This window comes from Lampetra fluviatilis, chromosome 40, assembly GCF_964198595.1.
Source record: "Lampetra fluviatilis chromosome 40, kcLamFluv1.1, whole genome shotgun sequence".
Lineage (NCBI taxonomy): Eukaryota > Metazoa > Chordata > Hyperoartia > Petromyzontiformes > Petromyzontidae > Lampetra > Lampetra fluviatilis.
The window spans coordinates 1266309-1280970 of NC_136314.1; the positions used below are offsets into that span (position 1 = coordinate 1266309).

General features: G+C 45.1%; 1 protein-coding gene across 3 annotated transcripts in view; it reads left to right on the forward strand.

Annotated features, from left to right (window-relative positions):
* The window catches only part of LOC144946109 (forkhead box protein P1-like), a 269120-nt gene that overhangs the window by 235702 nt on the left and 18756 nt on the right, over positions 1–14662 (forward strand). For all 3 annotated transcript variants that reach the window (XM_078874847.1, XM_078874848.1, XM_078874849.1), the window contains exons 10-13: positions 4179–4262; positions 8972–9179; positions 10627–10703; positions 11012–11113. In XM_078874847.1, coding sequence (XP_078730973.1) covers positions 4179–4262; positions 8972–9179; positions 10627–10703; positions 11012–11113 — 471 coding nt within the window. The remainder of the gene's footprint in view (positions 1–4178; positions 4263–8971; positions 9180–10626; positions 10704–11011; positions 11114–14662) is intronic.

Here is a 14662-nt window from a genome sequence, read left to right on the forward strand (position 1 = left end):
CCCTGCAATGGACCTGCTCATGGCGCTGACGGCAGAAGGGTATTTTCGAGACGGGGGCTAAAGAGATCCCCTCAAGAGGGTCTCTTGGCCTACCGTCTCATGCTCGCCAGGCATCTTGGAAGGGGTGGAAGTTCCCACGCTTGACCTGACGATGCGCTGGCTGTGGGTGCACGCACCCATTGATGCTGCTGAAAATAATAACAACGTTTGGTCCTCATGTAAACGCGCTGCTATAACGAGGCCTATTCTTGCCCTGTCGGTTATTTGTGCTTGTTTGGCCATACTTTGCCAAGCCGTGTCATGACGGGTTAGGGAAAGCGGTGGTTGTCATTTGCCATGGCTGCGAACCGAACTCGGGAAACTGGGCTCATAGCGCAGTGAGCGAACCTGTTTCCACAGAAGCACAACATATGGAGCTAAGAGTGAGTGGTAAGAAACTTGCCAAACATTTCTAAGACTCGTGACTGGGAATAAACCCCACAGCATGTCCAGTTCACTCGACTCGACATCACAGTGGCTTACATCTGCAGAATAAGCCCATCAATAATTCTTTCATCCTCTGTCTTATTACCGAATGACAAAGCATTAGCCTCAGTTTATCCTGTGATTGTGATAATATTTCAAACTCGAGGCTGTTTATCAAGATGTCTTTCTTCGGTTCAATGCAACGATATTTTTAGAAACAGCAATAGCTTGCCCACACCACCCCATGGCCCGCAGTGTTCCGCATTGCCCTCCCCTCGCGAAGCAGAGACGTAAATGGATATTCCACTGCAAACAGCATGTGTGTTTACCAATGTGGGGTCACATGCGATTATTTCACTGCATAGAGGATTCCCATAATAATACGTAACATCTGAAGGTTCTGGTTATTTCACATACTTATATTTCTGCACGGATGTCTTTTCTCAGCCGTATATTATTCGTTTTTTTTTCGACAATTTTTATTTCTTTACAAAAGTGGAATGTGTTTTATTGAGAGATGGGCAGCCCTCGAGATAACATGTTTTTTTCTTTCTCAAATAAACCAAAAAATTGCACGGCCAACTCTTTTATTTTTTATTTCACACCCAGCGATTGACTTTGTCTAATGCAACATTGTCATCGTATCTGAATGGCACTGTGCTCCCACTCAAAGCATCCAAAGAAGTTTGGAGTCGTTTGCATGTTAATGATACATAAAAGCATTCCACGCTTCACTTTAAATACATCCTTTGTCGGGCAGTTGATATTTCTGAGCGCGCCTTGTGATGTTCCGTGATGGAAAAGGCGTCCAAACCCTCCAAGTAAGGAGACAAGCCAATGGTCGTGTCTGATTGCTCTGAAAGAAGGTTTTTTTTATTCTTCTTCTTATTATTATTATTATCCCAGAGGGCATTCACCGTGATCTTGAAAGCCGAGTTCTGTGGAATCTTCTGACATTGGGTTTTATTATGTGCATACTTTTTTTAATAATGGCAAAACATAATAGAAAAGAATATATATATGACATGGGGCAGAATTATGCCTTGTGTTTAGTCCAGCGGCGAGCACGCGTCTGACTTGAGCAAAAGCCTGAGATTTGCGCCCGAGCGACTGGCTTCCTGCGGATGCCGCCACTGAGTGGTGGCGGGGTGGCACACGGGCCTTGCGACGCAGAGGTTGTCGGTTCGATCTCATCTCCCGCCGCGGCAGATGAGAAGCAAGGTTTCTGAAATCCCCCCCCCCCCGCCGCCCCCCCTTACGACCGCCCACCTCCTCTGTCCACCCAGCAGCAGTACACATGGGCTCAGCGCACAGTCGATGGGCAGGCCGCATGTTGGTAGGGTAAAGTGTGGGTAATCACAACTCTCCCAAGACGCCGGGCCAGCTTGGAAGAGTAGGCCAAATACCCTCAAAGACATTGCAGGACTGGCACATGCAAATAACACCAAACTAGCTTTCCAAAATGCATCGCTGCAGCCTCTCTCAGTCAGAACACTCACGACCGAATACTTTTTTTACATGCCAGGTTTTGGTTTGGGCACAACAATGCATCATCGATTCGTTGGCTGACAAAGATTACTACACTGACAACGCACGCTGCAAAACACACGTGCCTGAAATGTTAATGGAATGTGTTCACGTGAACTCCTCCAGTTACTAGATGCCACTACATTCACCAAAATGTGATAGTGTATATTTATATATTCTTGAATCGAATCTCGACCCTTGATAATGACAAATCACCGGATCGTGACCGGAGTGAATGTACATCCCTACTATTTGATAACGCAGCGGTGCTTTACGGAAATGGATGTTACAGATCTTGAGAAACCATTCACAAGTGTAGGTTATTGAGTGCTCTAGACTAAATCCCACATTTTAAATATAGCCCCAAGTCAAATATGAAAAAGCATCGCACTATCCAGCTATTATCTTCCCTTTTGTAGCATTTATTATAGGTTCATGTTAAATTAAAAATCATCCTTGTGATTAGCTGTACATCCCACGAATTCAGAAGAATCATGATGCTACTGCGTATGTTCCCACGGATGTGTTGTGCAGCTTTCTGATGCCTTTCTGGGTTGTACCGCATGGCATTCGGCATGATTTCCGACGTTTCAGTTCCTGAAGAAGCTCCCCAGAACGTCGAGCAAAAACGTCGGACCTGACGCCAAGCAAACTAAAAACATAAACCTTTTTTTACGATACAATTTGTATTTGTAGCAGAGAAGGCTCACCAGGCTATATAGCTCTTTTTTAGAAGTGGTGTGGCCACAAATGATACTTCAACGACGTGGCTTTACACGTGGACATATATTGCAGCCAAATACTCTTAAACACAAGTTGATTCTAAATGTGGAGGGAAAAACCGGAGGACCCATAAAAAAATCCACGTGACCACGGGGAGAGACACGCAAACTCCAAATATGCACAACAGGCGTCAGGTCAGAATCGAACCCACGACTGCCTGTATACGAGGCGAGGTAGTTAACATCTCGCCACCGTGACACGCGAACACGACTCAGGAGTACGTGGAAGAGCCACACACAGTCATGCGAATTTACGCCAAATTGCAATGTAGCAGAGTGTAACAGCCCACGTCATTTGACCCACCTGATGGGGTAATTACAGGCGCAGTTAAATGAGAACAAACACCACCTTTATCTCTCAGCCTACCCATCCAATGCCCACTCCACTGAGTCCATAATTGGATTGACAGTGGATTTTTTTTTTTCAAACAAGATGTATAAATAAGCAATAGCTTTCCATAAGTAACTGTTTGCTAAAATATTTAATGGGTCATCCTTGTGATGCCTTAAAATACCATCTCAGTGGAATCACGTGAGTTTCAGTGCTATATTAACACATGCAACTACTCAACCTTTTAAAGCTTGTCATGTTTTTGGGTTTTTTTATTTGTATGGAGCATCCAGACTACTTATTGCTATGCCAGGGAAACTTAACTTCCATCAATCCATCCTTTAATTTTGTTAATTTATTTTTCCCTAGCGTACGAAACTCACTGTGAAACTTACGACACACCCTACGCAAAGCTCAATGTGCAGCCCCGCAATTTCTCGCTCACACCACTGTTGGCAGAAGAGTATCCGCTAGAAGGAGCCTCAGAGAGCCACCCTGGCGGGTATATTGGCCTGCTCATTAATTGCTGGCCAGACATCTTGGCGGAAGTGCGGGTACCCACACTTTACCACACCACGCACGACCTTCCGATCCTTTAACAGCGATCCTTTAACAGTGGTGAAAAAAAGTGGTGAATCTACTTATGATGTTGAGGGGGCCGGTGAGGGGGGGGGTAGGGGCATTCTCTAAGAATCGTGCCCACTGTTTTAACTGTCATGCCGGGAGACTTTTAGATTTCAACTCCAGTCTGCTAACCATTGCAGCCGCCGCACGAGTATCAACACTCACACATGTGCAGCGTTTTAGGCAAGTTTAAGTAATGATATTACTCTCAAACATTTCTAAGACAATCTTTAGGCCATGCACCGTCTTGATTAGCGTGTGAGCATTGTTATAACGTTTCGCGTGGGCGTGAGTGAGTGAGTGAGTGACGCCTTTTTTTGCATGTCTCCATGCGCTCACGTCTTTCACCGCGGTTGATATCCCTAACCAAAACGGAGGCTCTTTTATATTTAATATACCGGTCAGTTTGTTTGTTGTCAATAATGTCTCCCCATTTCTTTTGATTACAGCTTGACAAGGAGCGGGAACGGCTACAAGCCATGATGGCTCATTTGCACATGTGTCCACCGGAGCCCAAACATCCACTCCAACCCGTAAGTAGCTCACATGCGTCTCTCCACGAGATGTTAACGCCCTCGCCTGGTATACAGGAGGTCGAGGGTTCGATCCCGACCCTTGACGCCTGTTGAATATTTGGAGTTTTGCGTGTCTCTCTCTCTCTCTCCGTGGTCGCGTGGATTTCTCTCCAGGCCCTACGGGTTTTCCCTCCACATTTAGAATCAATATGCATTCAGAGTATTCGGGTGCTATAAATTCCCACGTGATAAGCCACTTCGTTGAGCAACCATTTGTGGTCAGGTCGCTTCTGAAAAAATCTAGAAAGCTCATTGGTCCTCACCTGGTTTCAATTTTAAAAAATGTTTAAATAAAGACACAAGGTATTTTCAGAAAAGTTTAGTAGCCTGGCCCATTCACGAAAACGTACAGAGGCATCCCACGTCGAATCTGTGTAATTGGCAGCTCCACCTCCCGTCGACAAAAAATCGAGCGCGAGTTCAACGTATAACTGAGGAGCAGTTGGCGTTTGAGAATCTATGGAACACGGCGGCGTGGTTTAAGGTTCGTCTTTTGAACAAGCAAAAAAAATGTAGATGAATTATTGGGGGAGCTGTTATTTGATTGACCGTCCCTGTGATAACAGTTACATTATTGCAAGAAACCGGGTTAACATTTAACGGGGAAGATGATCAGTTAAATAACCATCACATGTAACCTCAAAAGCCGGCTAAAGCAGTGGAGAGAGAGAGAGAGGGAGATACATTGTAATCGATAACTATTTTCTCGGTTGGCTATATATTATTTTCAAATTGGAGTTTTTCAAATTGGAATTTCTCTCTGTATTTTGGTATCTTTCTGTCTGTCTGTCCTTCAGTGGGTCTCTCATTCGATTTCTCACCGTCTCATTTTCTCTCTCTCGCTTCACTCGTGACTTTGGCTCAGAATAACTTTGTGCAGTACACGAAGAAAGGCAAAAACTGTTTTACACACTAAATAGGCTTTTTATTAGTTTAGTGTTATTTTGACATTACTGACACAGCCTTGAATCATATAAAGTTTAAATAGCCGAGATTTAACTTTGTAGAAAAATTATTGTGTGGCACATATGGATATTACATTATAGCAGCTGTCAGGCTTTTAAACTTTTGAGCGTCTAAATTTCAAGGTTCCCACATTTGGCCATTTTCATGAATTTTTAATTTTGGTCAAAAGTATCACGTTAGTTAGCGGTTATCGCTTTGCGAATGTGATTATTTTTTTCCCTTTCTCATTTTGCACAGCCACAGTCACTTAACATTATTGCATGTAGCATCCTTTAAGCGTTTATTGAAACACTGATTCAAGTTTTACTCTCGTATAAAGCTCACATCGGGATCTAGTAAATTAGGCACATAACTCCAGTCGTATGGATGCTTTCAAGTGCACGGGATCTCAGGCTCGATATATTACTGCCTTTCTTGCGCACCTGATTGGCAAAGGCTGTTTTCAATCGGAGTTTTAGTAGGGGGCACGTGGCCAGCAAAATTTGAATGTAATTGATGAGATGGTGCTGATTTATGTTCTCATATGCAAAGGCTCCAAGCCGAGACGGCACCTGCATTTGATGAATATTGATAGAAGGAATTTATTACCAAGGTGAAATGAGCTCTGAAGATTCATCGCAGCGCTCAGAGCAGCTATCAGTATATGAACATGCTGCGTGGCTATACCAGGCGATTACATTATGTCGTTAACTCGGGCTTTGGTTTTAGCATTAAACAGTGGCTTGTGGTCACGCCGTGCCCAGAAAGGAATTGTTATTAGACCTCTGCATCTGCAGTATAATGATGAGCTAGATGTCTGAATTTCCGGGGGTTAACACAGTACATGATTGAGTGTGCGTGCGTGTGCGTGAGTGTGAGCGTGCGAGTGTGCGCGTGCACTGCAATGTGGTGGCTGTCGTCCAAGGTTTGATTCCTGCCTACGCACATCAGCGGCGCCGACTGGTACACGCGATCGTCGTCTTGATTTACCGCGCTGTGTTACCATAAGCTCCGTTGTGGACGTACGACCATATACGGTTCTGGCCGTGCGTCCACTCCGGCTCATGTGCGGTATGCAATGGCAAGCCACAATATTCTATAAGATGAAATGGGGATGCGTGTGTATATTAATGATGTTTACTTAGGTTTGCTGAAGATGGATACGACAGTTGTTGAAAGGGATTAATGAACATGTAAAAAAATTTCTTATTTAGTATATATATACTTGCATGATGTATATGACCGGTTGGAAATACCGGTAAAAAATAAATAACAGCACGTATCCCATAAGGAGTGACAAGTATATTGCCGTTGTTTGCATTTGCCAAACAAAAGAGCGTAAACAAAGTTGTGCTACGACCAGCGATACACAAAATTACGCCTGTGCATGCAAAGTTTTCAGATATTTTCTAACCAGATATGAACACAATTGAGACGAAGGCATCTCTTTCACAATGGGCTATCTGGGATGAAGTACTCACATAATGCGTGCAAAAGGGTTCCAGAGTGCAAACAACTCAAAATGTCTGAATGAAACAACATTTTTTCTTTTTAAATGGGTCAAGTCTCCCTGCGTAGACTCGGCATTAGTCTACGGCGGCTCTTGACTGCCGAAGCGGGCGGGCGGCGTGTCAGCTGCTCTGTCGTCGAGCGATCTAGGAATCACTTTAAAACATCATCCCTCCAATTATACCACAGCTTGACGCTGGCCTATTGTAATAATTAGCTGTGACAGCCCACTTCCCCGGCTGCCTGTTGTGTGAGCCAGAAGCCAAAAAAAAAATCACATAGAGGCGTCCAATTGTCGTTGAAAAATGAAAAGTAAGTAAGTAAAAAATTTAATATTGTACCGCTTACATTTCACCGATCTTAGATGTTTTATTTACATTTTTTTGTAATTCTTGACGTGCATTGTGCACAATACCGTAGCTCGTAATTTTCGGCCATTTTGGTGTCAGTGGGAAGAATAGGAAGAAAAAACCCATTAAAAGTTTTATTTACTATACATTTTACATGAAAAATGACACATATTTGCTCTTGACCTGAAGGTGCACATTAACCTGCGTTTGTTTACGAGATCGATAGAGAAAACACGTTGAAGGAAGGCTGCCTCTGGGAACAGGGGGGAGAGGGTATTTATTCAGTTATAGTTGAGTGGCAATCAATTACTTTTGGCATTTCACAGCAGTCGAGTGCGAGCATAATCATGTAATCAATAGTATCGCAAGAATGTCCGTGCTGTACAATGCATCAAGCATCGTTTACGTCAAGCTTTACAGTGAAAGACAACGTTCATTGTTTTTTTTTGGTCGGAAGGCAAATAATCTATTTAATTCGCGCCATTGTGGCAGTCAGTGCACTGCACATGATTTAATCGAGAAATACTTAAGAGTTGTGATTTGCTGTTACCAAATATGACCACGCACTGTATTGATGAGCGTTTTATGTTCTTAACATTTTCTGATGAACTGGAGATCTCCAGCGATTGAGCGTTGTGCTATGAATGTGTGCGCATGCGTCTGCATGTATTTTGGCCAGAACGTTGAGAGTCATTGAATCCAGCTAAACATAAATTGCCATCGAATTGCATAAAAGCAGGTGCTGCGTTATGACCCAAGATGCATTTTTTTCTTAAAATCTAGCTTACAGCCACTTGTGATTAAACTGGGTCCTCAAGTGCAGAAAGTTGATGGTCTCAGCCTGGTCACTGATGACTGCACATAAAGGCCCTCCACCCCCCCCCCCCCCACCTCGTCAAATCATATTTGCTTCTGCATTTCATTTGCTTTAATTCCAGCTCTGATAATGTAAAATATCACTTTGGGCTGTCGTACAAAAACCTTAATCCCATATGTTGAGCAATTGTGAAAGTTCTGCCCTCCACTGTGTGTTGAAGCAGAGGTCACTTGAACGGATCTCAGAGGTAGTTCTGTGATATCTGCTTCCATACGCCGTGAAATCTGCTTCTATCACGAAGGGTTGCACTGCTCCGCGTGATATTGGATTGAATATTTTGTTGAGTGGAATGATGCCAATGGCGAAAATCGGTATAAAATTTTAGATGAAATAAGTTCACAAAAATTTGTACAATTTTGCTTCCCGTTCAAGTTCAAAAGGAACTAGGGTAACAACTCTGTGATCCTACTTCCCCACGACTCCTAATTATCTGATATTTCCCACGGGTTAGGAGAACAAGCTCTCGGATAACATCTCAATTAATAGGATCCGTGATGTTCGTGCTGCGCTTCATCGTGGATAAGAGGAGCACCATTGGTCCAGCGATGCGCGCAACAACGAGCCTCACCGCAGTTTCATTCGCATGAGCCGGCAAGTCACCAAGACGCTTAACCTTGCCGCCGCGGCGCACAACGAAAGAGCAGGTCTACCACTCTGGTGTGTTTTTTTGTGGGGGGGGCGGGGGGGGGGGGGTGTACCGAGTGGAGTTTGCGACGATGTCCAATGTTTAGCTCCACGCCCCAAAAAGAAACTCCCAGCAACCTGGATTCCGTGTCGCAACAGCACGCGGCACGACCCAACAAAAACACATCGGAGAGCTGCACGCCTGCACGGTGGAAATAGGCTTCTCCCGTTTGCGCACGCTGGCGACAGCCAGCTTCAGCACGTTCGCTGTCACGATCCTGTTGCTCACCCGCGTCTCCCGGCTGACTCGTGCACGTCCCTTCCGTCTGTCCCCCGCCCCCGCCCGCCCTGTCCCTGCGCAGCTCAATTTGGTGTCGAGCGCAACTCTGGCCAAGAGCACGCCGGGGTCGCCGCTGCAGGGCAGGCCGCACGCGCCGCTCACTCCGACGGCCACGTCCGTCATCACGGCGCTCCCCCAGGGCCAGCCGGTGCTGTCGCCGCACACGCTGGCGAGCATGAACGCCGCTCGCCGTCGCCACCTGGACAAGTACAGTCTCCCGCTCGCGTCCGGTGAGACACGCACACTTGACTCGTTTCGCCTCGGCTCCCTTGCGATTTGGTCCCCACCACCCCCCGCCCCACCAGCGATGTTATCACAGTCCCCGGCTAGCAAATTGGTCCCCACTCCCGCTTAGCGCCGGCTGTGATACGACCGGTGCGCGGCTCTCGCGGTCAGAGCTCGCGGCTCACAGTGGGATTGCCGCAAGTTGAAATCCACCCCCCTGCCCATCCCGCCCCCCCCCCCCCCATTCTTGGCCGGGTGGAATTGGAACGTCGCACCTCGCAGGCTGGGAGATTTTGTGGGTTTACTGACACCCCCCTACCCACCCATTACCCCGTGACAATTATCGATGTGGCACAGAGACATGCCTCCAGAATGTTGGACAAACTTCCATGATATTCATTTGAGTGTGTGGTTTTCTGCTCCCTTCAGCAAGGGTGAAAAGAACCTTTTAAATGTAGAACACAGTCGCATGTGAACAGTGAGCTCGGCACTGAGTCAGTAGCCAGTAGTTACTTGAATCGAATTCAATTATAATGCGGTCATTACATTACTTCTCTTATCTGTGATGAATTGGGTACGCACCTCTTTGCAGATCCTTTCTGTAATCTGACCAATAATCAACCAATCGCCAATAGGAACCCCCCCATAACTTATATTGAGTCCCCTGCTTCCACATCAATAAAATGGAGAAGTCAACCGTTGCCATGCCAGGAATTAATTTCCAATGTGGAATGCCCACCCGTGGCTCAGGGCAGGGCCATCGACAGAGATGAGCATCGCTTCATTGGACTTTCCAGCACGGAGGTGCTTAGACCCTCAACTTTGTTTCACTCTGATAGCTTTGCAACCCATTTTTTTTACATGCCTGGAACTACCTGGCCATCCAGATGAACACGTGTACCAGCTTTGGCACAAATCACGCTTGCCAAAACAAAGATATAGACAAGTACATTTCCCTTGAATCCTCATTTATGGGTACAAATAAAGAGATTTAGCAGAGAATGTTAACACATTATTTTTGTTAAGGCGCTCTTCCACCTCCAACCCAGTTTATATATAAGCTCCTAGCTTGGTAGTGTCTCATTCTTCACCTGAAGACGGCTGCTTGCGTTGTAGCCGAAACGTCGTGAGAATTATTTCATTTTATTATGTTTTATTTTTATTATTTTATTACTTCCCTTCTACGTGACTTTACCGAAAGAACCAAGAAAATGTTTACACCGTTAGTCAAAATAAACATCTGTCATGCGTTTTTTTCCTTAACATTTTTGGTTAAAATAATCATTCAGAGATGATGACATTCATGAATATCCTCCCTTCGACATTTACATTTTCTAAGTTTTTTTCTTTTGCCAAGTACATTTTGATTGGTTGCATATAAATATAGCAAAAACTGAGTGCACATTGATAACTTGTGTAACGATTGTGTGTGTGTGTACGCCTCTTCAACAGAGCTTAGTCAGAATGAAGAATTTTACCAAAATGCAGAAGTAAGACCTCCCTTTACCTACGCGTCTCTGATTAGGCAGGTGAGTATTGCTTTCACACCGTGCTCATTAAAGCGAATCCATGTACAAGTAAATAAATAAATTAACAACCCTCCATATATTTTGAGAGAGAGAGAAAAAACATTCGGAGATGGGTTATGGAAATGCGCGTGGGTCATTGTGTAATGGCGGTATTAATGTGTGGCCTCGACCAAGTTGGAATGTAATAATGAGGAGGCAATTATTAATATTTGATGTGCCCTTTGCATTTATTTCAAAGTGAAATCGGCAGGCCAGAAGTGGAAGTGATATAATGCCTTTGTTCTTCCCCCATGCAATGGGTCCGCCAGGCCATCATCGAGACGCCCGACCACCAGTTAACCCTCAACGAAATCTACAACTGGTTCACTCGCAAGTTCGCCTACTTCAGGCGCAACGCGGCGACATGGAAGGTAGGCACCGAAGCGAGTCAGCTGTTGTTGTCGTTGGTTGTCGTTGGTTGTTACCGTCCATCGGCCTCATGGGCCTTCTCTGGCCGCCAATGCTTTCTGAAATTGGATACGGATTTTGGCATTCGTCGAGAGAGAGAGAGACCCCAATTGCGTCAGCAACTGAAGGTTCCTCACGGCACGTCTCAATTCGATCGTTCCACATGGGTTGGCTGCTTAAGTAAATGCTGCTCGAGAGCATGGGGTTCAGAATGAGCGGAGGCTGATGGACAACAACACATCGAAGTCGTTGTTTGCTGGACTAGCACACTTCCTGTCACCTCATTTTATATTCAAAATGGACTTCCGGTCTGGTCATTATATATTCGATGGTACAAAAACTCAACCACATTCGTCAATAACACTGCCATGAAAGGAAAATAAATATTTAATATGATACATTTAAGGAAATGGCCCTTCTTAATTCGCACCGTTGCCATGAACAGCACCTATTATATGTTTGATTATCAAGGCAGTGCTATTGGCCGATGGACGGTGCTCAACCACTGCTGGCAATGCAGTATCACAACAAACAAACAAAGTGTTATATTCAATATGTTCCTGCCTGTTCAATCATCTATTCGGTAAACATGATCCTCCACGACGTAGCACAAGAGTTTGATGTCTTTTTAGCTAGTCTGCGTGTTTTATTTATTATTGTCAGCTCCGATTAGCGCACCGGGAATGTGGCTTTCCATCATAATGGTACAAGTTAGAGACTGGTGACACGTGCCAGAGCTTCTCAGTTTAGCCTGTGCCGCCAGTCATCCCTGCTGCACCGTTGTGCTTGTCGTGTCGATGTGACGCTTGTTTCCTGAGCCTCAACGGTGATGCAATCCAAATCATAGGGGATTTGTATCACTGGTGAGCAAAGGTCTCTCCTAGCTCCCGTCAGGCAGCTGGACAGCATGCAGTGGGTTGACAGCTATTGACGATCAACCACCTTGCACAGAGGCGGTGGTACGCTTCCCGGGGACAAATGTGAATATGTATATACCACCGAGTCCGTGTGAAAATAATAAATAAACTTGCTGGGGGAGTAAAAGTGAATGCAATGTTAAGGCGACACAAAAATTGAATGCAACATCGCTAAGCGGAAGAGCGAGCGGATCCTAATCAAAGGGATGCGACTTTAAATTCTGGTTCAGGGTTGACTCATGAGCCCATTATCCTATCAAAAGTTGATCAAAAATGAGTTACCAGTGTGTGGGGAAGTCAACCGTAGTTGTCCAATGTATAGCCAATAGCACTGTAGAAAATAAGAAATAAAATAATAAAAATCACAGCAAAATATCTGTAGTAACACTACAGTTATTTTGCTGTGCCTTTTTACACCTGATGAAGGAAGCTTGTGTTGCCTCCGAAACGTCGTGATTTAATTGATTTATTTTCATGTATTATTCTTATTTGTTGCGTGACTTTACCGAAAAAAACCTAAGAGTATGAATCCTTGCAGTCACGAAAGCTTCGAATGTAGAAGCACTGTCGAATTTGCACCCCTGGCTCTGGGCTGTGAAGAGTTGCGATGAGTAGCGCCTCGACGCTCTTGTGAGCAGGAAAATCACTCAAACTCGACTTGGCTTTGACTAAACATGCAGCCATTCTTTTGGGCCAACATACACAAATCCATCCAAGTTTTTTTTCCTATTTTGTTTGGCCTCCCTCTCTCTCTCTTACATTTGTGGTCCCCTCCACTCAGGTCGCGTCATGGCACCTGCTAAGCGCAGTGCTGGACATGTGCACCGTTGGTTTTTGACGTTTACGGTGCGAGATCAGCCTGTGCCACGCTCGCCACAGGCCACCCGGCGGCGCTTGTGGCGGCTGTGAGAGAGCGTGCTGAGGTGCTTTTTGTCAGCCGTGAGCGGAGTTTTTTTCATGCCATCGTCGCGCACTGTTGGCCAATTCGGGTTCCTGCGGCCGTCACGCGGACAGGGGTCAAGCGCGCGTGAGGCCAGCGTTTTTGTAAAGCTCCATTTTTAACAGACCGCATTATCACCACGGGAACTTGTATATGTTTAAAAACATATACTTACATATACGTCGAAATATGCGGGCGCTGCAGTGACAAGATGTTATCTCCCTCGCCTTGTATGCAGGAAATCATGGGTTTTATCCCGACCAGATGCCTGTATATTTGAAAATTGCACGCCCTTTCCCCTGTGCCTCCATTTAGCAGGGTTGGCTACGTATGGTGCGAAAGAAATCCAAAATACATACACAAAATGACAGAACCCTGCCAGATTTTGAACACGGGAATTGCTGCGCATATTCAGCCTCACCCGAAGCAAAGCGTAATCGCACGTGCGCACTTGTAAGCGTGGACATATGTTGATACATGAGCCGCACACAAGCATGCTGACATTGGCAGCATTCGCGTTCTTTGCAGGTGTAAACATGGGTCAAGGACCCTTATTGAGAATGTGCTGCAGAACACAGCACGCCTAATGGAAGTGCCATTTGAAAATAACCAAAGGTGATCCCTTATGCAAGTAAATCCCAGCCAAGTGCAATGCTCCTCTCCGCTTTCCATTAAACGCGAATCAACGAGAGTGCCTGAAGAGACAGAAATGGTATTATTTAAAAAATCCCTGCACGTGAATGTTTATTGTTTTTCGCTTGCTCAGACTTCAAAAAATATCTCACAGTCCGTCGGTGTTAAACTTCCAGTGTGTGGGGCCCATTTTAATGTCATACCGGTAGGATTTCAAAATCCTTGCAGGCTGACGGACGTTAAGCGGAGTTAACGTTAAGAGGCATCGAAGGGAGACGGCTACTTGCCCAGATGTCACGATTTTGAGACTGTAGCCCAGGGCTGATATAAATCGAAGTGACATGCACAGAGTTGTGTATTTGCTGTCTTTCCCATTCTGCCTTTGTTCCGCAGTTTGTTTACTTGTGTTAAGTCAAGCGGGTTTATGTTCGAAAATAATCTGGGAACAGAATTGTTAATGATCCTACATTCTTTTAATTCAGTGTCCTAAATGTGTTAATTAGCATGTGCCTAGAAATTATTTTGGAATAATAATATAATACGAAGCGTACAGCAATGCCTTATTTGTGGAGGAGTGGTGGAGCAGTGATTAGCACACTGCGATTCAGAACCCAGGAACCCGAATTAGATTTCCAGCTACAGCTTATGTCAGTAGGGAGATGTTAACTCCCTTGCCTGGTATGCAGGAGGTCCTAGGTTCGATCCCGACCCTGACATCTGTATATTTCTATGTGGATTTTTCTGTGGGTCCTCAGGTTTTCCCTCCACGTTTTGAATCAACAAGCGTTCAGAGTATTTGGCTGCTATAAATGTCCATGTGATAAGCCACCATCATTTGTGATATCCAGGTCGCTTCTGAAAAAGATCGATATAGCTCGTGGACTTTACCTGGTAAAATAAAGAGAGTTCAGAGTTTATTTTAGTTTTTATATTTGAAATGTCTTTGGGCTCCCTGCCACCACTTTGCCAACCCAGACGAGTGAGGTATGGTGAAATAACCTCATGGCCCTGATGAGGCCTTC